The sequence below is a fragment of the Telmatherina bonti genome (assembly GCF_933228915.1).
Source record: "Telmatherina bonti genome assembly, chromosome: 3".
Taxonomy (NCBI): Eukaryota; Metazoa; Chordata; class Actinopteri; order Atheriniformes; family Telmatherinidae; genus Telmatherina; species Telmatherina bonti.
The window spans coordinates 23,912,334-23,935,028 of record NC_136621.1 but is presented as its reverse complement, the minus strand read 5'-3'; the positions used below and the strand labels follow the sequence as shown (position 1 = coordinate 23,935,028).

The following is a 22,695-nucleotide window of genomic DNA, read 5'->3' as shown; positions in this document are numbered from 1 at the left end:
GATTAATCTCTTTTGTTCTTGACTGACTCAACTTTTTGTCTGTAAAGTGTAAACAATTCCAAATATTTTCAATTTTCTTTTAAATTGAGGTAGTCAGGAAAGCAGAAACGTAGGATGAAGGTACCAAAGCATGAAACCTTTTGTGTTAATATTTAATGTATTGAAATGGACCATTTTTAAATACCAGTGGCACTAGTGATAAAATATTAAAATAGAACATTTTCTGTCAAGTGGCTGATGTTAAAATGAATTCATTCGTAGTTATTGATTTATCATCAGTATCAGAGATATTGTGTGAGATTTTCAGCAGGTTTTTCAAGATGTATTTGTCTTTGTGGTGCCTTTGTGGATTTTTTTTTTTTTGTACTGAAAAATACTTAACCTGCTCATTTTAGCTCTTTCCTGTTTATGTCCTTCAGATTTCTACCTTTTTTATTTGAATAATTGCTTTCTCTCTCTCTCACCTCTTCTTTGTAGTTAGTAGGTGTGATTTTGTTGCCTTTGCAGAATTTTATTTCTTTCCTATTTCAATGCAAAGCTTGTTTGTCCATTGACTTTAAACAGGAAACAACCAATGGAGATCAGGAGCATGAATCAGATCTAGATAACACCTAGAAGAGCTGATGAGAGTGTGACAACCACATGCAGACTTACTTGAGAATGTGTTGACTCACAATGTCAAATGTGATCATTAGCTTTTATGTCAGCGTAGTTTGTCTTGCAGAGCTGAGATTCTCAATTGTTATTTATAGTTTTTTATGCATTAATGTATGTTCTTTTCTTTCAGCTTCTTACACAAAGGATTTGCAGCCTTCATTGTGCTAATATTTGTCTATGTATGTCAGAAGCTCCAACAAAAACATCTTTTCTCCCTTTAAAAACCAATGTGCACGAGTCAAAATCATGACAAAACAAATATGTAACAAATATGTCTGAATATGAATGACTGTAAAGTTGTGCTTGCATAAAAAAAAAGGGAAAAAGTGTCCAGTTCTTAGGGCATTGTTGATACATATTTATTCTAAAATATTGAATTACAGCAAAAACGCATCATGATTCATTTTAGTTTGTCTGTACGTGGGTGAATGGACCACATGTCCTTGATTGGCTGCAAAAGGACAACAGCAAAAAAGAGAAAAAAAGGATGAAAAACAGCCATGAGACATGCGTGCTTATTGTGATTTTTCAGTGTGAGCATATGTAAAAATCAGCTCAGTAAGTGTGTGTGATTGAGAGCCATGATGCCTGACTACAAAAACAACATGAATGTATGGTTGCTAATAAAAGGGAATATAGCCCCTGCCAGATAAAAAAGAGAAAAAGAAAAAAAACGAGAGGGGTACCGATGGAGAGAGGAAGAGTGGAGACTGTTGTATGGGATTAATGGACGCACTGTGAGGGTGGAGGGAGGGGGAGATGGGCTTCTCCGTGGAGGATGTGGGATGTGGTGGTGGAGATGGTGGGAGGTGGGGTGGATTGGGGAGACCACTGTGGCAGGGGAGAGGAGAGACAGACAGAGGAGGGAAGCTGGTGAAGCCACGGATATTCATGAGAACGGCAAGTGTTTTTTTCTCGCGCCGTGGTGACACACCGCAATGTCTACAAACAGACAGGGGGAGCTGGGAAGACAGAGGAGGAAGGAGGAGGGTGAAAGCAAGACGAGGCTCAGCCCATCTTGCCATTGATCTTCAGGCGATCAAGGTGAGTGTGTTTTTATTCATGCATCTTGCAGCCTGTGCATGTACGTGTGAATTTACACGTGTGGTGGTCTGACACATATGTATTGTAGACATGTTAGCAGGGTATTCCTCATCTATACATCTCCTGTTTTGGTCTTTTTACATTTACATTTGGGTGTTTTTGTGGGAGAACAGCAGGTTGGTAGTTGAGCTTCTGGTTGATGCATTGCTGCTTGGTTTTATAAGCTGCTTTATCTCGAGTGAAGGCTGTACTGGTGTCAGCCATGGTGTGTATGTGCTCAATTTGCTCGTTGCCTGTGCATATATATGTCACTGTGTCACTGTGCATTTGTTGATTTCTCAGCACAAACCTGTTATTACTCTGAATGTTGGGTCTGCCGTGAAAAGTCTTTACACTGAGAGGGTGTGTTCTCAATGACCCTGGTAAAAGTCGTTATCACAGCTCTATATACCAGCTCTGTCAGAAACACTGATATGCTGAATATGTCCATTCAGTGGAATAAGGTCAACTCAGACTGCTCACTGTAATTATATAACATTGGAAAACATTGTTGTTGCAGTATCAGCTTAGAATTAACTAGATTATACGTGTAGCTCCTGCAAGATCACAACAGAACAAAACATTTGCTTTGAGCTGTCCTTTTTTCCCCCTGATTTATTAGCTGGTAAATCACTCTGTGGAACTTTAGTCCAAAAATGACAATGCTCATTATTTTTGTTTTACTGGATAATTTAATTAAACGTCAGACGATCATTTTGAAATAACTGTCTTTTTACACATAGTAAGTACTGAAAGTGTGAAGAAAAATGATTTTCCCATTTCATGTTTTGTCTGATTATCCACAACGGGATGCGAAACAAAGAGTTGTAAGTACTGGAGACGAAAGATATGTCAAAGGTAAACGTGATTATTCAACATCTTGGCTATACTGATTATTTATTTCTTCCACAGGGAGCAGATTCCAGCATGGAGATCCCAGCAAACCTAAGCAGGATTTTGGACATTTAGGCATCCCAGATGAGGCATTCACATCCAGAAAAACTTCCCAAGCAAAGTTTGGATCCAAGTGACCAATCAGGTTGTGGAAAGCTTTTCCCAAGACTACAGAGACTCAATCTAAAATCATCAATAATACCTTTGAATTTCTAATTGTTGCAGATTTGCATTTTTGCGGGATTAGTTTACCACCGGCCAACATCATGCCAACTGTCATCCAGTTTGGATAACTATTTTAGAGAAATGGCGAAAGGTTTCCTGTAGCAGAATCGTGATGAACTCTCACCAGGATATCCTATTGGCTTGTCAGGCCAAAGGAAAACAACACAGGGTGGCGATTGTTTTCTGATTCATACTTCTATCTTTGCCTTTTTGGAAACGCAACATCGATAACCTTGGAGCTGCCGGGGCACACATAAATGCTCCTTTATTGTGTTGCAGCAGTGGACACCTGATTTCAGTCATTAGAAAACTGAGGTGTGGGTGGAGCACAGGTGCGGTGGTTGGCTAGCTGAGTCAGCCCCAATGGGGGCCGGTAGTCACCCGGTCTAACCCCAGTTTGAGCTTGCAGTGACCTTTGACCTCTCCGGTCCTGGCTCTCCACTTGCTCTGCTGCCTGGGTTCCGGAACGCTCCGCCCTGGGGCCCAGAACGAGCCAATCAGAATGAAGAAGAGCCGCAGCGTGCTGTCGGTGACTGGAGAAGAGGTGAGAGGGAGACGAAAAACAATGACAGAAAAGGAGTCAAAGCTTTATAGCAGCTGCAGTAAGAGTAAATACCAAAATGTGGACAGTGTATGTGTGTGTGTGTGTTTGAGATACAAAAGATGCGTGACCGTCACACATCTAGACTTTGTTCCCGCAATCAAGATCAGTCTTAGAAGTAAAGGGGTTCAAGTCAGAGTATATGGTGGAGTTATCATCCTCCAGTCTACATACAGTATGAACTGTCACAGTCTTCTATGTAAATGATCTCCCCCTAAATGAGTCCTCTATGCAAATGTGTTTTTTTTTTTTTTTAAGGTGACATCTTAGCAGAAGGATGTGACACTATGCATTATTCAAACCATCATTGATTATGCTAAGCAAAGGGCTGATATCCTTCACTGTGTGTGTGTGTGTGTGTGTGTGTGTGTGTGTGTGTGTGTGTGTACTGTATGTGCATGTGAATCCGAGCATCTATCCACATCTGGGTCTGGACAACATCAAATGCAGCATGGAAGCAACACGGCACTGTTGCCTAGCAACTGCTACCATTCCCCCAGTGTTTTGTTGCTACGGTACTGCAGTGCAGATCAGCCTCTAAGAGCTCGGTCTGTAGAGGCCCTATCTTAGACACACATAGACTGACACACTCACCCAACTCACACATGCACTGTCACACACACATTTTTACACATGCATACATAAACAGTTTATGGTGTGTTTTCTGTGGAAGTTTCCTCACTTTCAATAACAGGAATATGGCAAATCAGCTCCTGCTGATATATATGCAATCCCCATGTTTCCTTTATTTTTATTACAAAGACTGATTCTCATTTAATTTTTGAAAAAAACAGCACAATGTATTTATGCTTTGTCTTAGTACATTCTGCTTTCCTTCCCATCTCACAGGGAAATGACACAGATGTTACGGAAGCTGGGGAGAAGGCGGAGTCATCTCGCTACAGCCGATCATACACGTCTGGGGCGACGCTAGGGGCTGAGCTACGAAGGGGGAGAAGCAGAAGACTCTCACCAAGTCTTCAGGTATTGAGCATGAACACATTTGCATGCTTGGTGGTTTTAGGGCATAAAACAACCATGGGCCCCAGCTGGCAGCTACCCTTCTTGTCTACGCCTTGTAACCTGTCACCTCTAATTTATTTAGAAGCCATGTCATAATAACACGATCTTGAAGGACAGTTATTTTACTACAAATCATTGAAACTTTTTACTACAAACAAATATTTATTTAGGTCGCTTGTCTTTACTGAACCACACTTGAGTCCTGACACAGTAGGCTTACTGTGTCCTACTCATCACCAAAGAAGAGTCTTCTTTCTTTAGGTATCAGTCTTTTGCTGGTATTCTTATTTATATTTAGAAAATGTGTATAAATAAAAAACAAATGAAAATTCTAAAAATGAAAAAAGGGGTTTGGAGGTGTTTAAGGTGAACTGTATTAAAGAGACTATGAGGTACAGTGAAACAACTTTTCTGCCCTGCCTGACATTGAAAAGATAACTCACCAGCTTTTTTTCATTTTTCATTTTTTATTATATCGATTATATTTATTATATTGACTATTGAGACTATTCCAGATGTAAACGGAGAGTAATTTCTAAAGAGAAGCCATTTCCATTTATCTGGTGTGGATGTCCACCAAAGTTGTTAAGTTTCCCCCTAATAGGTCTGTTTCTTTTAAACTACTTCTGCTGAAATACAACCACCTTCTGGCAATAAAACAAAACCTTATTTACTGTATTTGCTTCGAAGCAGTCAAAGGAAATCTGTCTTTGCTTAAAATGTTGTGCATATCAGTGCAGCAGTCATATAACGCTTATGCAGTTTTATGGCCACCTAATGCCTGCTTTAAACTAGTTGTATGAACAAGGTAGTGTAGTTTCAGAAGGGGCTTATACATACTAGATTACACATTATAGAAGTAGAAGACATGCTGGAATATGAAAACACAGATGCTGTCATTCCCTGGCCATAATGAGGCTTGTGTGGAGGTAGTATTACCCCTTAGGACCACCTTGATGTTTCAGGTTTATAATTATAATTGGTCAGCTGGTATCTGAATGTTTATTCTCGGAAAGTAGAAAAACTTGTTTAGCTATGTGACCGAAGTATTTTAGAATTGACTTGAGACACTGATCCCTGACACCTCTTTCTAAGAAACGCACATCAACCTTGATGTTAAATTTAATTTTATTCAGAAAACAGATGGGAAAGAAACCTGTCCACTGCCTAAAGGATCTGACCAAGATCTTATTAAGTTGTTTTACGCTGGCTTTGCAAAATAAATAACCCAGTAAAAGTATGACTTTATCGCTGCACATCCCAAAATGAAAGAAAAACAGCCTCAAAAGCAAACCATGCTGTTGTGACATTAAAAAGTATTCTTCACACTCATCCTCTTTTCCTCATTAGTCCTAAACTCATGTCAGTAAAACTGTATGAAAATTATTCTAGACCGCAGCCACAAGGAACTGTGGGACTGTTTTTTCCCGAACCTCTTTCCACTAATGTAATACTAAAACCAAATGACCATTGAGGTACTTTTACTTAACATTTAAAGAAATCTTCCAGCTTTTCTTTTTTATTTCTGCAACTTTGAAACTTCCACGTTGTTTCACTCACTTAGACACCTTCATGAACAAAAGAAAGATTCTTATACTTGACCCTATATCTTAATTTAAAAAGATGTTTCCATTTCTCCAAAGACACATCAACACTTTTTTAAAGAGGCAAAATTTGCGTCAGGTGAGAGAAAAAAATCCTTGTGCAACTGAGAAAGTTTTTTTCTTCAAATTCTATTGTTTTAGATGCAACACTGTCAAACAGATTGGAAGTTATGATTCAACAGAGCACGTAGCTGGGTGTGTTTTCTGTGACTGCTATGGCACATTCTATGCACAACAGTGGTTGATGTGGTAACATTCATTCATTATCGTAACCGCTTAGTCTGATGAAGTGTCGCGGGGAAGCTGGAGCCTATCCCAGCTGTCTTTGGGCAAAAGACAGGGTACACCCTGGACAGCTCGCCAGTCCATCACAGGGCCACACAGAGACAAACAACCGCTCATGCTCACTTCTATGGGCAATTTTATAGTAACCAATTAACCTAACATGCATGTCTTTGGATGATGGGAGGAAGCCGGAGTACCCGGAGAGAACCCACAGATACATGGGGAGAACATGCAAACGCCACGCAGAAAGGCCAATGTCCAAACCTCACCCCAGCCAAAGATCAAACCAGTGACCTTCTTGCTGTGAGGCCACAGTGCTAACCACCATGCCACCATGCAGCCTGATGTAGTAACATCAGTTAAGCCAAATATTTTAAGGCTAAAGTGGTTGCTTGTAGTTATTAACACCTAAACAGATCTGAAAGGATTGGGGATTCCTCTGGTAGACTCAGTCAGGTAATTTGGTGTAGTCGGATCTGCTCTCTCAAGCTAGCTGCAGGACAGGTCTATCCTGTGGATGTCTGCCTGGAGGTGTCTTGGCTGCTATATTTCTGAATTTTTTTTCTATTTCACTGGGAGTTTCAAGTCATGGGTTGAATATTTGCATTTCAGCATATTTAGATCAAATTCTAGAGCCCCAAATGTTCTTGAGTTACTCTTTTCTTCTTTGGCTTTGCCTTTCCTTGCTCTGCTGTACCAAGAGATTAACCAAATGTTCTTTTAAAATCGGAAAGCAATAAACTCAGGAGCTCTGAAGCGGTGTCACGCTGGCCATTTTTAACTGGAGAAAGTGTGTATGCACCATATTGTGCAATGTTCACCCTCCTCTCTCAACAAAAACCTGCTTTTGTCTCATCAGGTACCCTGCTGGCTCCGCCCTCGGGATCGCACCCGTTCGCCAGAGGTTCTGAGTGACATGTCACGTCCCACAACTCTTCCACTTCGTATCCCACCACGCATCTCCATCACACAAGCAGATGCTGACAGGTTTGCACACAGTTAAACCGTTAACCATTTTTTTTCTGCTTTTACAAAGCTTTATGAGATGCTTACATGCTTTCTTCTGTAATTATCTTTATTGTGTTCCAGTTATGAAGCAGAAAACGGTGTATCTCCAGGTCATACCCCTCTGGGTTCCCAGAGTCCAAGCCTCACCTTGCACACCTCCTTCCCTCAGGGCCAAAGACGAGAGTCCTTCCTGTACCGCTCTGACTCTGACTATGACATGTCACCCAAAACTGTCTCTCGTAACTCTTCCCTTGCTAGTGAAGGGTAAGAAATGAATACTTTTATTCCCACAAAGTCTGTTATCAGAAGTCTTTCCATCTCATTGCTGTTTTAATCTCTTTCTGAACTTTTACAACTGTCCCTCCCTCTCTCAGGCACACAGCAGAGGACTTTATTGTCACACCTTTTGCTCAAGTAAGACTAACAGGTTTCTTTCAATTTAATGAGAAGTCCTTCACACAGCTCCTAATGCCTGAGTCGCCACATTATCTTTTGTTTTATTAATATTTAGACATTTGCTTGTTATGTGGATCTTCACATTTGTCTGATTATGTTCTATATACTGTACATATACAGTTCTGCTCTGATGTTGTGTGGTGATCTACAGGTTTTGGCCAGTCTGCGATCAGTACGGAGTAACTTCACCATCCTTGCCAACGTCTCCACACCTACAATCAAGTCAGTACCACCAAAATGTTGTCAAATTTCATTCATTCATACACGTCCAAGCCAAACCAAACCAACTTTATTTATAAAGCACTTTAAAAACAGAAGGTACTGACCAAAGTGCTCAACAGTAAGAATGCACAAAACATTTAAAAGAAATAAATTTAAGAAGCTAATAAAACAGTATGGCTGGTGGCATGGTGGTTCGCACTGTGGCCTCACAGCGAGAAGGTTGCTGGTTTGATCCTTGACTGGGAAGGAGAGCTCAGTCAGTGGCCTTTCTGTGTGGGTTCCCTCTGGGTAACTCCAGCTTCCTCCCACCACCACCAAGATATGCATGCATTCATTGGTTACTCTAAAATTGTCCATAGGAGTGAGTGTGAGCATGACTGGTTGTTTGTCTCTCTTTGTTGCCCTGTGATTGACTGGTGAAGTGTCCAGGATGTACCCTACCTATTGGCTCCAGCTCCCCGCGACCCTTAATCAAATAAAACTTAATTGAATAAAACAATATAAAATAAGACTGCAAGTGAAAAATAAATAAATAAAGTCCACTCTCACACTGGGTTGATGGCTACAGATTACCTTCAGACTTAAGAAAATTATGCACTTACCATGAAATGACCTCAATTATCATTTTAAGCATTGGTTTTTAAGACCTGTATGCACAGTTTTTTAGTGGTATTGTGATGTCTTTAATTAAATGTATTTTATAAGTACGAGAGCGATTCCTTGTTTTGGCACTAAATACACCGTGGTATATACCAATTTTCTGCATGGTTGTTCATGTGCATTCTTTCTTATCTGATTGTCTCTGTTTGCTTTTATATTGCTGTAAAATCAGCAGCATCATACCTGAGTTTAAAAACAAAGAAGCTTGCTTTAAAATAACCCTAACCCTTTATTAAAATCAGTAATATAATTTTATAAATTCACATTTATAGCTTATTGTTTGGTGCAAGTCCAACAAGTCCTGTTTTACTATTCAACATTTTTATTTCCCCAATATAAACTTGTGTTCAATATTAGTGAAGAAAATAAGAAAAAAAATCATTATAAATATGCATGTAATGAATTTAATTTATTCTGACTTGATCTCCAAAGCAAAGCTTTTGGGGGTATTGCAGAAATAAGTAAATGAAAAACCCATTACAACTAAAGCAGAATAATAGTGAAAAGAAAGCCGTATATTTCATCACAGTGCACACACTGGGTTAAGAACTTGTTGAAAAACATTTACTACGCTCATGCTGTCTGAAATCTTCTTGCTGATCATATTTCTGCATTTTTAGGAGGTCTTCTCTTGGTGGAGTGTGTGTCAGTCCCAGAGCAACGCTATCAGACCAGCAGTACCAGCAGCTCGCCCTGGACACTCTGGAGGAGCTGGATTGGTGTTTGGACCAGCTGGAGACCATCCAGACACACCGCTCTGTCAGTGAAATGGCTTCCAACAAGGTATTCAAATATCTTTAAAGCAGACGGTCAAACCACCACATCAACAGCCTGATAACAGGTTGTAACGAATAAATCACTGTCAGTGTGTATTTTGACATGTGACAGTTAATATATGGCCTATTTATTGCATATTGGTACATTTTCAAACTTCTATACATCAGGTTACTTCATGGCAATTTAACTATAATAGGAGGTCCTTTCATATCATTTAAACTTTATTTGCTTTTTTTTTGTATATTATTCCACAGAAAATGAGAAATGAAGTAGCGAGAAAGCAATATCAAAGTGATTCAGACTCCACATCTGTCTTGCTCTCATTCTGCCACAGTTTAAGAGGATGTTGAACAGAGAACTCTCCCATCTGTCAGAGATGAGTCGCTCTGGAAACCAGGTGTCTGAGTACATCTCCAGCACCTTTTTGGGTGAGTGAGACCAGAATCTGATTTCTGTCAACATAACAATTCATGACCTCTTGGCGCATAAAAACAGTAAATATTTCTGTGCGTGTTTGCCCATCGATCTGTAGACAAGCAGAACGAAGTGGAAATCCCATCGCCGACTCTCAAAGATAAACCTATGAGTCACATCAGTGGAGTAAGGAAACTGTCTCACAGCTCCAGCCTCTCCAGCGCTTCGATGCCTCGCTTCGGTGTCAACACAGACCAGGAGGACGAGCTTGCCAAGGTCTTGTTTTTCTGTCTGGGTCATTCTGACTCACAAAGGCAAATTGCACAAATCAACAGATTTCTGGTTTGACAGCAAGATATTTTAGAGAACATGGTGACTCCGTAGAAATGACCTTTTTGTTCTATGCCATTTTATGTCCAGTTAGTTCATCATTCTGTCTGTCTAAAAGTACAGATACATTTGTAAAAAAAAAAAAAAAAAAAAAAAAAAAGAACTCATATAAGTAGCTGCTCAGTAAATTAAAGTTATAAAGTATTGTATAAAAGTTAAAAGTAACCATCTGAAGTTCAGTTTAACTAGTTCTCCCATTACTCAACCAATTAAACCCTTTATTGCTATAATGAGAATATCACACTCGTGTAGCACAAGATATGATGGGAAACAGTGCACTGAAAATATTAAGCAGTGATGAAGCATCAACCAGGAATTTCTCCTACAGCCCAAAGCGTCTAACAGTAAACTTAAATAAAGCCACGGATGAGTAAAAGCCTACTGCTCTGAATCTGCTCCATCTGCAGTGTTGTCCGCTTGACTTTCATCCATGTTGCTAATTAGCAGCTCTTCTTGTCACAGACATCACATCTGAGTTGCCCTCAAGTCTGTTTAGTTACATTACATCCATCCTGTTATGTCTGTTGTGTGCTGATAAATACACAAAGAGCTGCTGCCCACATTGTTCAGTTCCAATTCAGTTCAGAGTAAAGACAGACCAGGTGTGATGTCTCACAGTAGTAAAATATGACTTCTCTTCCATGTGGCATACATGTGTATTCGAGACCTTTTGTGTTCTGTTGGCGTAATCAACAGAAAGCAACATATTTGTGCAATGCAGGAAGAGATTTTTAAAAAGGTGTAAATGATAAGATGGCTAGCTTTTGCTGTTTTAACGGCTATTTCTAGCACGTTATAGCATGTCATAGCACATGTGGAAGCATCCCAAATTCAGATTTGATGTTTTGATCTCATGATAAGATTTTTGCATCATTGATTCCTCTTAGAAATAAGATACATCAACTGAAAAAAAGATCTTATGGAGCTCTTTAATGTCTCGATTAACTGTTTGGCCGAGCAAATTTTACATAATTATATCTTATGAAAATGTTTTGAAATGCAACCAAACTGTATAAACTCCATCTTAACCTGTGTAGGTATATCGGCTAGTTTTTAGATAGAAGTTAAACAAATTAAAAGCCTGTTTAAATCCCTGTGTTGTCATTACTACCTCAAATTAATTAGAAAATACAAAGAAACAAATTTCCTCAGTTTTTTTTTTCTCAGTGGAGACATTAAATGCTAAGTCATTTCAGTCAGGTGATGTGTATATAGCCGACATGTAACACCATAAAATGACAGAATGTTACAATTGAAAGCAATCAAAAAGGTTGCAAAGTTATTTTGTTTTATTTAAAAAAATATATTATTAACACACTAACTGTGAAATCTTTTTCTTTCACATCAAATGTGCAGAAAGCTAAAAAAAAAAATAAAAAAGGGATGGAGATCATTATTGGTTAAATATATCAATGGCTGGGATGTTTTTTCTTCTTTTTAAGGGTAGATAACTATGGTATTTTTTTTTTTATTAGAACAATACAAGTTTATTTCATAACTGAGTAGAGTAACAAAATTAAGCTCAGTAAGATGGTGACTTCCCTCAGATTGTCTCGTTTTTCTGCAGCACGTAAAGATTACACTGACACTCTGAACATCACTGCTTGACACATTAAAATGCTTCTGAACAATCTGAAGACCTGCAAAAGCTTTTAAGGTCACCGTTGTTTTTATATTGCTTGTTCTCTTACTTGTCATTTCATGTTGCATATTTGTGTGTGTGTGTGTGTGTGTGTGTGTGTGTGTGTGTGTGTGTGTGTGTGTGTGTGGTGTCTAACCAGGAGTTGGAGGATCTGAACAAGTGGAGTTTTAACATATTCAGAGTAGCAGAGTTCTCGAACAACAGACCTCTAAGCTGCATCATGTACGCCATCTTCCAGGTAAAAAGAGAATCTTCATTCTCTGGAATCGTGTGTAACCTCCGGTGGTGCGCACCGTTACTCCCATTTGTGAAATTCTCGTTCCTCTCCTTCCTCCTCAGGAGCGGGAGCTGTTGAAGACATTTCGTATTCCTGTCGACACCTTTATGACTTATGTGATGACCCTGGAGGACCATTACCATGGAAACGTAGCATACCACAACAGCCTCCATGCTGCAGATGTCACCCAGTCCACCCATGTCCTCCTCTCCACACCTGCTCTCGATGTAGGTCAACATACACACACATAAACACAGTCATGATGAGCGGTTATGATCCGCATAAGGAAAGTGATTAAATATATAAAGAAGTGATCCAAAACGCTTAAACTCAAAATGAACTGAAAGGATTACTATCATTAAGGACTTGGAGTAAACCTGATATAACAATGTTGTTATTCATTAAAAAAACACTAATACAGACATGTTTCCATTTCACTCCTACTTCAGCATCTGTACAGAAATGTTTATTGACACAAATATGCAAATGGATTCTTTAGATTTAACAGTGTACATTAATAATTTTAAAAGTTTCCCACCACATTTAGTAGTTTGAAAAACAGAACAGTATTCTCATTTTCATTAAAAACTTTTGTGACGTATTATATATGATTACTTTGTGAATATTTTTTATAAACAAATGTTGTAGAATGGGCCGATAAATAAAATAAATCCAACATAAATTCAAACCAGGTTGTGTAAACCTCACAACTCTGCTTTATGCTGCATAGAGAAGGATTCTTCTGAAGAGTCAGATTGATTTTAGTGGCTCACAAGAAATGGTCCATTTAATATATGCAAAAAATATATTTAAAAAAACAACAATAAAGTTTATCAGTTTTTACTTTCCATATACTTTCATTTGAATGTTTTCAGTTGACTATATTGGTCTGTTTCTATTTACATTTTACACAACATCCCAACTTCACTGGAAATGGGGTTGTTAATATTTACATATATACCTAGGTAAACCTCAGGAGTGTAAATGTACTTTCTATATAACGTTGTAAATCAACATTACCACATCCTTGATCATAATGCAGCCTTCATACATCATTATCTCAACAGCTGTTTAGGCGATAATGCTGGTCTTTCCTGACTGCTTACATTTTATAAAGCTGATGCAAAAAGTCAGAAAACTACCAGATGTGATGACTGTGCAAAGCCAAACGGCCAACAATGGCAAAGAAACACTGATAATACTTAGAATTAGATTAAAAACAAGATTTTCTCATTATCAGTGTATGTGCAGCAGTGATGCAATGCAGAAAAATCCTAACAAAGTAAGTGTGTATGAAAGTATAATTGGGTATTAGCTATAAGGAGAAAACACCATTGTACAAGTGACTGAGCATCGGCACCTGTAAAGACAGGAAATACTTTTACATCACAGATATATCATCATTATGTAGTCAGTTTTATTTATTTAAAGACCATATTTCTATTCATTCCTTTTTGTAAAAAAAAGAAAAAAAAAATACAATAATTCAAAAATTTGCTTTGAAATTTTCACAGTTGTTATCTTTTTTCTTTATCTGGTCACATCCTTTCAGGCGGTCTTCACTGATCTTGAGATTCTGGCTGCTTTGTTCGCTGCAGCCATTCATGATGTAGACCACCCCGGAGTTTCCAATCAGTTCCTCATCAACACCAGTAAGTGTGCAAAAACTCACAAACACAAGCCTTGATATCAGTGAAACCTGTGTTCACGGCCTTTCCTCTGCGCTCAGACTCTGAATTGGCCCTGATGTACAATGATGAGTCCGTTCTGGAGAACCACCACCTCGCTGTGGGCTTCAAGCTGCTGCATCAGGAGAACTGCGACATTTTCCAGAACCTCACCAAGCGGCAGCGCCAAAGCCTTCGCAAGCTTGTCATCGATATGGTGAGGGCCTTTGCAACTAATCTGTAACCAAACGAGTTTAATCTATTATTTAATCATTAAAAATGTGCTGCATTTATTTTCTTTGCAGGATTTAGATTGTTCTTGAAAAGTATATCCGGTCTCAGATGTTTAGAGGACATGATCCTTTATGTCAGGGTTACTTATTCTGGCCCTACAAGAGCCATGATTCAGCAGGTTTTCAACGTATTCATGATTCAACACACCTGAATCAAATGAAACGGATCTAACAGCATATCAAAGTCTGCACAATGACTCATTAATTTCAGTCAGGTTTGTTGGAGTAAGACACATGGAAAACCTGCTGGTTTGCAGCTCTTATAAGACTGGAATAAGTTACCAAAGTAATCAGTCTGGGTCCTTTTAGATCTCGAAAACTGTCTGAAAGAAAGGTTCAAAGAAAGGCGTAAGAAAAAGAACAAAAGATCTTTCTGTCTGTCTGCAGGTGTTGGCGACAGACATGTCCAAACACATGACTCTGTTGGCTGATTTAAAGACCATGGTAGAGACAAAGAAGGTGACAAGTTCTGGTGTTTTGCTGCTGGACCACTATACAGAGCGAATACAGGTAGCATGTTATCAATATTTCTATCAACGATCGTCAAAATATCACTAAGTCATGGCAATAAAGGTTTTTAACACACAGAGAAAGAATATGACATAAAATCAGTGTACAATCATTTTCTATGTTTCTGCTGAAGGTGCTGAGGAACATGGTGCACTGTGCAGACCTGAGCAACCCCACCAAGCCATTACCGTTATACAGGCAGTGGACGGAGAGGATCATGGAGGAGTTCTTTCGACAGGGGGATAAAGAACGAGAAAGAGGGATGGAGATCAGCGCCATGTGTGACAAACACACTGCGTCTGTAGAGAAGAGTCAGGTAATGAACCATTCTGTCTAAACCTAATTTAAGCAGGTGAACAATCCCATTGAGATCAAGATCTCTTGACCTGGGGGACCTGGTCAGGAGGTCAGCAGCACACTCTTTAATGCTTTATAGCTCAGGCTTTTCTTCACTGTGCATAATGAACTTATTATGAATATTTTGTATTACAGCTTCTTAGTATTGAGGTCCAGGAGGGTCTTTAAAAGAACAAAACAGCTTTTTCATCACAAGGAATAAATAAAAAGATAAAATAATTGCCAAAAATAATTTCACTCAACAATCAATTCATACAAAAAAATGAATATTTTCCACAGTTTTATTCTTACACATTTTTTAATTGAAATGTTAAAAAGGAATTACAAATGGAAACATGAATTCAGTATGAAATACTGTGATTTATGAATGTATTCTGAAATGCCATTTTTAAAGAGAGAAATGAAGGATTTTTTTCAGATATGCAAGATGTCACTCGAGCCATAAATAAAAATCTGAATACTGTATTTTCTTGGTAAGAAAAGCAGATTTTGAGCATGTAAGACTTAGTCATGACAGCAGTGAACTAAATCTTCCAAACACAACTTCTAGGCTTTTTTTTCCCCTTCTCTCCCCTTTTTTAAAATCAACATTTCCTTAAGATATCAGCAAGACCAGGTAGAGCCTGCCAGGAAGAAGGCTTATTCCAGGTTTTTCATCCATGCCAAATCTGAAAGGCACAAACATTTGGTGTTTGGAAAGAAGAGCTGTAGCCAGTAATGCTTTCATTTTGCTTTTACAGCAGAAAAACTTGTGTTTAGTTGTGTTATTAGTCAGATTGTGAGACGAGATACTTAAACTTTTTATATCGTCTCAGATGGATAACAGAGTTTAAAATATCTTTAGTCAAATTGCCATGTTTTAAAAATAGCTGTAGTAGAACTGATGTTATAATACTCCCTTAATTAAAAAGTACATTTTGTAAACCTTGAAAGCTGTTATTTTTCTCATGAATGTAGCCCTTTAACAAAGCAGGAAGCGGTCAATCTCTCCGGTGTCATTTAGCCATTGGTCTCCATGTTTGCAGCAGAGAAACTTGTGTTTAGTTGTGTTATTAGTCAGATTGTGAGACGAGATACTTAAACTTTTTATATCGTCTCAGATGGATAACAGAGTTTAAAATATCTTTAGTCAAATTGCCATGTTTTAAAAATAGCTGTAGTAGAACTGATGTCATAATACTCCCTCAATTAAAAAGTACATTTTGTAAACCTTGAAAGCTGTTATTTTTCTCATGAATGTAGCCCTTTAACAAAGCAGCCCCCCCCCCCCCCCCCCCCCCCCCCCCCCTTTTAGAGTTACCGCAATTACTCTTGTAAGCCAGTTTAATTCAGATTGTTGTTTTCAAGTGATAAAATGTGCATGATGTTTGCACAAAGCGGAAGTAAGAGCAGAGCGTTGCGAGATATCTCATTTAACACATCAGGTTCATGGATTCCTCTCAGCAACACTTCCTTAAAAAAAAAAAAAAGAAAAGTGGAATCTGAATTTCCAAAAACAGTTTATTTAACACTGTCTATCAGCATGACTTCAGGTAGATCAAATGTTTTATTGATGTAATTCTTTCTTTTGTAGGTGGGTTTCATTGACTATATCGTCCATCCGCTGTGGGAGACATGGGCGGACCTGGTGCATCCAGATGCCCAGGAGCTGCTGGACACACTGGAGGAGAACAGGGAATGGTACCTGAACACCATGCCCCAGTCTCCTTCACCTCCTCCCGACAGACATCTCCAGCATGATCGCTTCCAGTTTGAACTCACCCTTGAGGACCTGGAGCACAACAACCACAACCACATACACTTGAGGAGCAGCAGTGGGAGGAGTGGCAGGAGCGGCCGGAAAGCCATTTGTAATGATAACAATGAAGACAGAATGCAGGATGGACAGACTGAAGAAAACGGGGAGGAGCAGAACTATGCTAAAAATGAGAATTACGATGAGGAGATTCACAACGGCAAACAGAATGGAGTTCAGGAAGAGGAGGAGAAAACTGGAGAAGGGGAGGGTGAAGAAGCAGAGATAGGGCAGGAGGATAACCAAGTTCAGGAGGAGAACACAGAAGAAGCAGAGGAAGTGAATGGTGCAACACAAGATGAGGACCTAAAAGAAGAGGACAAGAAAGAAGAAATGGAGGAGGAAACAGAGAAAGAAAGAAAAAACGATGAAGAAGGTGGTGAGGAAGGTGGAGAACATGTGGAAGGGGATGGAACGGAAAACTTGGAAGAGACAAACATGGAAATAGATGAAAACAAAGTGGAAGAGGAAACTGAAAACGGGGAGGGAGAGGAAGCAGAAACAAAGCAGCAGGAGGACCAAAAAGAGGAAGATGTAGAAGAAGAGGATGATGGGGAAGAGAAGGGGGAAGAAGAGGAAACGGAAAAGGAAGATCAAGTTGAGGAGGAAGAGGACGAAACAGAGGAGAATGTGGACGAGGAAACACTCCATGAGGTCGAGGAAGATGGAGCTCAAGAAGAAGAGGAGAGTTAGTTGAGAAATGAACAAGGTCAGCAAAGAACATTTTAACGAGACATGAAGAAGGCCGGAGAGACTCGAACGGGCAGCAGTATGGCTGTAGACGAGGACAAAGAGCTAAGGATGCCCTTCTTTTGATATGTGGCATCCACTTTGCCATGTGACTGCCTCATCTGAAGACCAGTGGTCGACTTCAGATGTCTTAAAAACTCAGAGTGACATATAAGAGCAGAGTGCAGCAGAGCCGATATGGTGACAGACCCTTTCTGGACCTTCCTGAACAGCCAAATTGCTGCAGCGAGCTTATCAGGCAGTAGTGACAGACTGGAGGTCTTCTTCACCTGGTGTCTGTGCATCTTTCACTGCCGTTGGGGAAAAACAAGGGAATAACAATAATAAAAGTGGGAGAGGGAGGGGTTTAATCAACCTTTTGTAGCTCTTAGAAAAATTTTTAAAAAAGCGCTGAAATACATAAATGCAAATAAGTGTGTGCCTGTTCTCCCGTCCTTATAGACTATCACCCATTGTCTCTTGGTCACCGTCTATGTCTTATTGATGAGGAAAACGACGGGAAAAACAGCAACCTTAAACTCAAAGAGCAGCTCTTAAAAGAATAAGAATGAAAAGAGGAAAAAATGCAAATATCTCTGGAGGGTTTGATTTGTCTCGTTATATTTACAACAAAAACCTTCTACCTGTGAACAGGATGTACACCTATGAGCTGTGGCCAGGTAGCAGCGTAACCTCCTCACATACTAACCCTAAAGCAACAATGCTGGATTTCTGACACCATTTCTAAATGATATGTGACTACAGTTTTCTCAAAGTGGAAATGTTTGCAGCTTAAAAGCTGATTTATTGTGTGTGTCAATGTTGATTCATGTGAAAAGAAAAAAAAAAAAAAAGTGTTTATCCCCTTGTGACATTGTCACCTGAATCGTGCCAAACTGTCCCACAACCAGCACTGAGCAATCCAGCTTCCAACCAGGGGGGCGACTGATCACAAAGCAATGAATCTGTGGTACCAGGCCAACGGGTGTGATGGTCTTCCACAAATTTCTTTTTCTTCCCTTTTCTCTCTTTTTGTAAAAATTGTATTTGGCACTTTATCTTACACCCCTGTTACATATGTGTACATAATAAACATGTATTTTAATCTGCTGATGTCATATAATAAATATGATCAATTCATTTATTCATGTTTTTTATTTGCAGAAATACTTCAGTCAATATGGTGATCTAACAACCTGCTAACTGCTACATGCTAACTCAAAATGTCTAAACTATCTTTCACCCTCTCTAATAGGTCTCACACTGACAGTTTTCAAGAGTTTAATGTAATGATTTGCAGTTCATTTAAACCATAAGTAGAACTGAAAAACTGCTACAACAAAATGTATGCAATATTAGAGCTGAAATATGTTTTTTATTCAAGTTATTACCCTTTTAAATTCAACACCAGTAATATATTTCTCAAAAGTCAGGGCCATCTTTACAGCAGTTACGCCACTTTTTAACAAAAAGAAGGTGAGTGAACGTAACAACTTACTGCCGTAGTTTTGAACTTTGAATCGAAGTTTTAACATTCGTGCACACTGTGGCAACAGCATGATGGATGATGCCATTGTTTCTTTATAAAACAAGAACAAACGGTAGACTGAGCTGATATGCAACTGAAAACCTCCTGGAAGATGTTCAATCATTATGTAATCAAACTAGCAAACCATTTTCCTTAAAATGTTTTAAATGTAATGATATAAGAGTATCGGCCATGACAATGACTTAAAGAAAAACAGCTTTCATTCTTTAACGAAACACCATTTGTAAAATAAATATGCAGTAAAATCATCTTAAACATATTTCATCTCAAGGCACTGTTGGAGATTTGGATGCTATCAACACAAAAGCAAATAAAAGATTGTTCTTTTACACAAGGGGTAGGCTACTCCGGTCCTCGATTGCCACAGTCCTGCAAATGTTAGGGGTTTCCCTGCTGCAACACAACTGATTCAAATCAATGGCTAATTAGCAGACTTGTGCAGCGTTTGATGTCAAGCTCTGCACTCGTCTGCTACTTAGGTCTGATGTGTGCCAGGTGTGTTGCAGCAGAGAAACTCCTAACATTTGCAGGACTGTGGCACTTGAGGACTGGAGTAGCCAACCCCTGCTTTACACACATGTAACTCGTGTTGTGTCAGCGTATACAGATGCGGTGAATTGTAAACACTGTATAAATACTGTGGTGACAACAACCTGAGGAGTTAAAGGCTAGTAACAATTACCAATAAAAAAACATGTCTTCAGACTCAGAGCTTAAAGAGCAATCATAATTTAGACTAAACATCACAAATGTTAAACTTAGCAAAAAAAAAAAACATGTACAGCCTTAAGACACAAATTGTAAAAACTACACAGCTGCAATACTGTTCAAACCATGCGAGTGTTCATGTCTTCAAACAGGCAGGATAGACAATCCTTCAGTGATCTGACTGCAGTCACAGCTTTCACAGTTTTTCTCTCCTAGCTCAGTTTGGTTCTTGAAACAGGAGAAAATGAACTGTTCTATAATGGTTTTGCATTGCATGGATGTTGTTATACCATTCTCTTATTTTATTTGCAACATAAAGTTTATAATCCTTCATTGCTTTCACTGGAAAAAATTACATTTCCAACACAGTCCTGTTTGGTGCTGTTTAATGAAGATGAACCGTTTTCAGGAGAGAATTTCCTTTTTTTTTTTTTTTTTGTTTTAGATCACTCTCTCACACCATCCACATTTCAGGTCCAGTACAGAGTTGGATTCTGAATATGTGGAGCTTTTAGTGGCCAGTCAGAGAACTCCAGTCCGGGAAGCGGTCAATCTCTCCGGTGTCATTTAGCCATTGGTCTCCATGTTTCAGAGTCAGTTTGTATCGCAGACGAACCATCCACTAAAGTAAAAACAGATGCAATTTAGGGAAAAAACTGAGATTGTTTAAGGATGTAGAAGATATGTGTGTTGAAAGGAAGTCCTGACAGAGAAGACCCTGACAAAGGCGACTGAATATATTCTAATTACCCTCTCATGCTGAAGTGTGTTGTGAAAACACATGCATTTTGTCAGTTTAATATGTCCTTGTACAGAAGGAAAGACAGGGTTTATCTATTATGTTCTCCAGAACGGATGTCAATACTTCTATTTATTCTTTCTGGGTTTAGAACAAGTGTTTCTATTGGTTTAAGATTATGAAATGGAATAAAAGTGCCCAGAATTACCCTGGATTATGAATCCTAAATCCACAGGATGCTTTGAAACCTACATGTATACTCACTTTCTGAGGATTGGCTAACAGGATGACCTGTGAAATTGCAGGTGGAGACAGGAGAGGGTTGTACGGAGGGAGGTTTGTCCTGGAGGCAGGCTGAAGTTTCACTTGCATGGTCTGCAAGACAGATATTGAACTAAGAATAAGCTGCATGTTCAATTTCAATATCAAAAACACACACATATGAAATACAAAAAAAACTTGGTTTCAGTTTAAAAACTATTCAAAGAAGCAAATCCAAGACCAAAATTTACTTTTTTAAAAATTTTAATTTACATAAATCTAACAGGAGAAATAAAAAACAAAGCTGCACATTTATGGAGCAAAAACGTGTGGCAGAAAAACTAAATATACAAAATCAAAACCCGGTTTCAATTCAAGATTAATTATTTGGACCCCTCTATCAATTTAAATGTATTCTGAATAGACAGTCTGATTCAACAAGAAATTGATACATAGGAGTGGTTCTACACCATCACAATACAGGAACACACTGACTATGCACCAAGTGAAGACACTGAATGGCCCATTTAGATATAACTGAAAAAGGCGTACACCCTTTATTGCTTGTAAGGTAAAAACAAGCTTAAATTATCTTGACAAAACCAGTGTTGACAAAGTTTTCAAAGAATCATCAAATCCTATTATGAAATATTGAAATTTTTTTTCATGAAGGAAGTAACATTGACCAAATATCTCTGGACCAGGGCTAGCCACATATCAGACTGGTGCAGAGATTAAAATCAAATTCTACACCAGTCTGCTAATTACCCATTGATTAGAGTCAGGTGTATTGTAGCAGGGAAACTCTTAACACTCGTAGGACTGCAGCGCTTGAGAACCGGATTCTGGAACATCGATTAAATGCCTGATAAAACATCATGAAGAAGCCCTGGATGCTAATACACCTAGCACAACATATAAGAATGCACAAACTTAAGACGTGAACACTGAAGACATAACTCGGCCACAACACTGGAAACTCGTGGATACTACAAAACCCCCAGAAATAGATAAACCCCAGTGTATATATTTACTCAGTCGTCTGAAAAGGGGTACATACACACATCCTTTTATAGCTCGTTTCTACATTCAGCTGATGAAAATCGAGTTATAGAACATCACTTTTAGTCACATGTCAAACTGGATAGGCTCGGATGGGATTTCTGCTACAGGTTTTGGTGATTGACAAGGCTTTAAACAGTAACGTGCTCTGCATGTTCAAAGTGTTCCTGTCTTGTGAGGATAATGCAACAAAATCTCATTTTGAAAGCAGCACTGTGACCAGTGTGTTACCTTTGGAACAGCAACTTGAAACATGAAGTCTTTCACATCAAGGGCAGATGTGTTGACAGTGGATATAACAATCACAGCCACACCTGGATGACCAGGTGGACAGTCCCTGGCAAAATGGAGCGACATATGGATTCCAGCCCGATTGTACAATGTGATCGGTTCCAGTTGACCTACCACATGCAAGAAAACAACAGTTAATAAAAGTGTTTTCTGACTTCTATTGAGCAATAAATTAACAGCTGATCAAGTTGTGTCTAAATTGCTCTGGATACTGAACAATGAAAGTGAAAAGTCCTACAGCTGCAAAGTGCTTAAAAAGGTCATCCAGCCTTAGGAGACATACTGGATTTGATGGTTTCCAATGGTACAAAGACATTCTTCAGTGACTGGGAGTGACAAGAGTTCTCCTCCAGTTTCAGTGGAGATCCAGAGACTTCTTCTGGTGGTTGCCACGATCTGGACAATGATGCTGACTCGGTGGATGGCTGAATGTTAGACCGTGACCTTAGGGGATTAAAGACAACGATAATATCAACCTCAGATGTTTAAAAGCTCCAAAAAAGATTTTTTAACAGC

General features: G+C 38.9%; 2 protein-coding genes across 2 annotated transcripts in view; one reads left to right on the top strand and one right to left on the bottom strand.

Moving 5' to 3' along the window:
* Positions 1-3,361: 3,361 nt before the first annotated feature.
* Positions 3,362-17,533, top strand: LOC306773481 (3',5'-cyclic-AMP phosphodiesterase 4C-like; the record flags this gene model as incomplete). Its single annotated transcript, XM_079263308.1, has 16 exons — positions 3,362-3,403; positions 4,310-4,444; positions 7,232-7,359; positions 7,462-7,644; positions 7,755-7,794; positions 7,988-8,058; positions 9,339-9,501; positions 9,830-9,923; positions 10,028-10,185; positions 12,081-12,179; positions 12,281-12,445; positions 13,771-13,870; positions 13,948-14,102; positions 14,566-14,688; positions 14,822-15,004; positions 16,619-17,533. The coding sequence occupies 16 exons, from the start codon at positions 3,362-3,364 to the stop codon at positions 17,531-17,533; spliced, it is 2,754 nt and encodes a 917-aa protein (XP_079119434.1).
* A 2,662-nt stretch (positions 17,534-20,195) lies between these two features.
* LOC306774595 (ADP-ribosylation factor-binding protein GGA2-like) overlaps positions 20,196-22,695 on the bottom strand; it is an 11,807-nt gene continuing 9,307 nt past the window's right edge. The window contains exons 13-16 of the mRNA XM_079264699.1: positions 22,463-22,623; positions 22,120-22,289; positions 20,830-20,940; positions 20,196-20,448 (exon numbers count right to left, since the gene is read on the bottom strand). Coding sequence (XP_079120825.1) covers positions 20,338-20,448; positions 20,830-20,940; positions 22,120-22,289; positions 22,463-22,623 — 553 coding nt within the window. The 3' untranslated portion in view covers positions 20,196-20,337. The remainder of the gene's footprint in view (positions 20,449-20,829; positions 20,941-22,119; positions 22,290-22,462; positions 22,624-22,695) is intronic.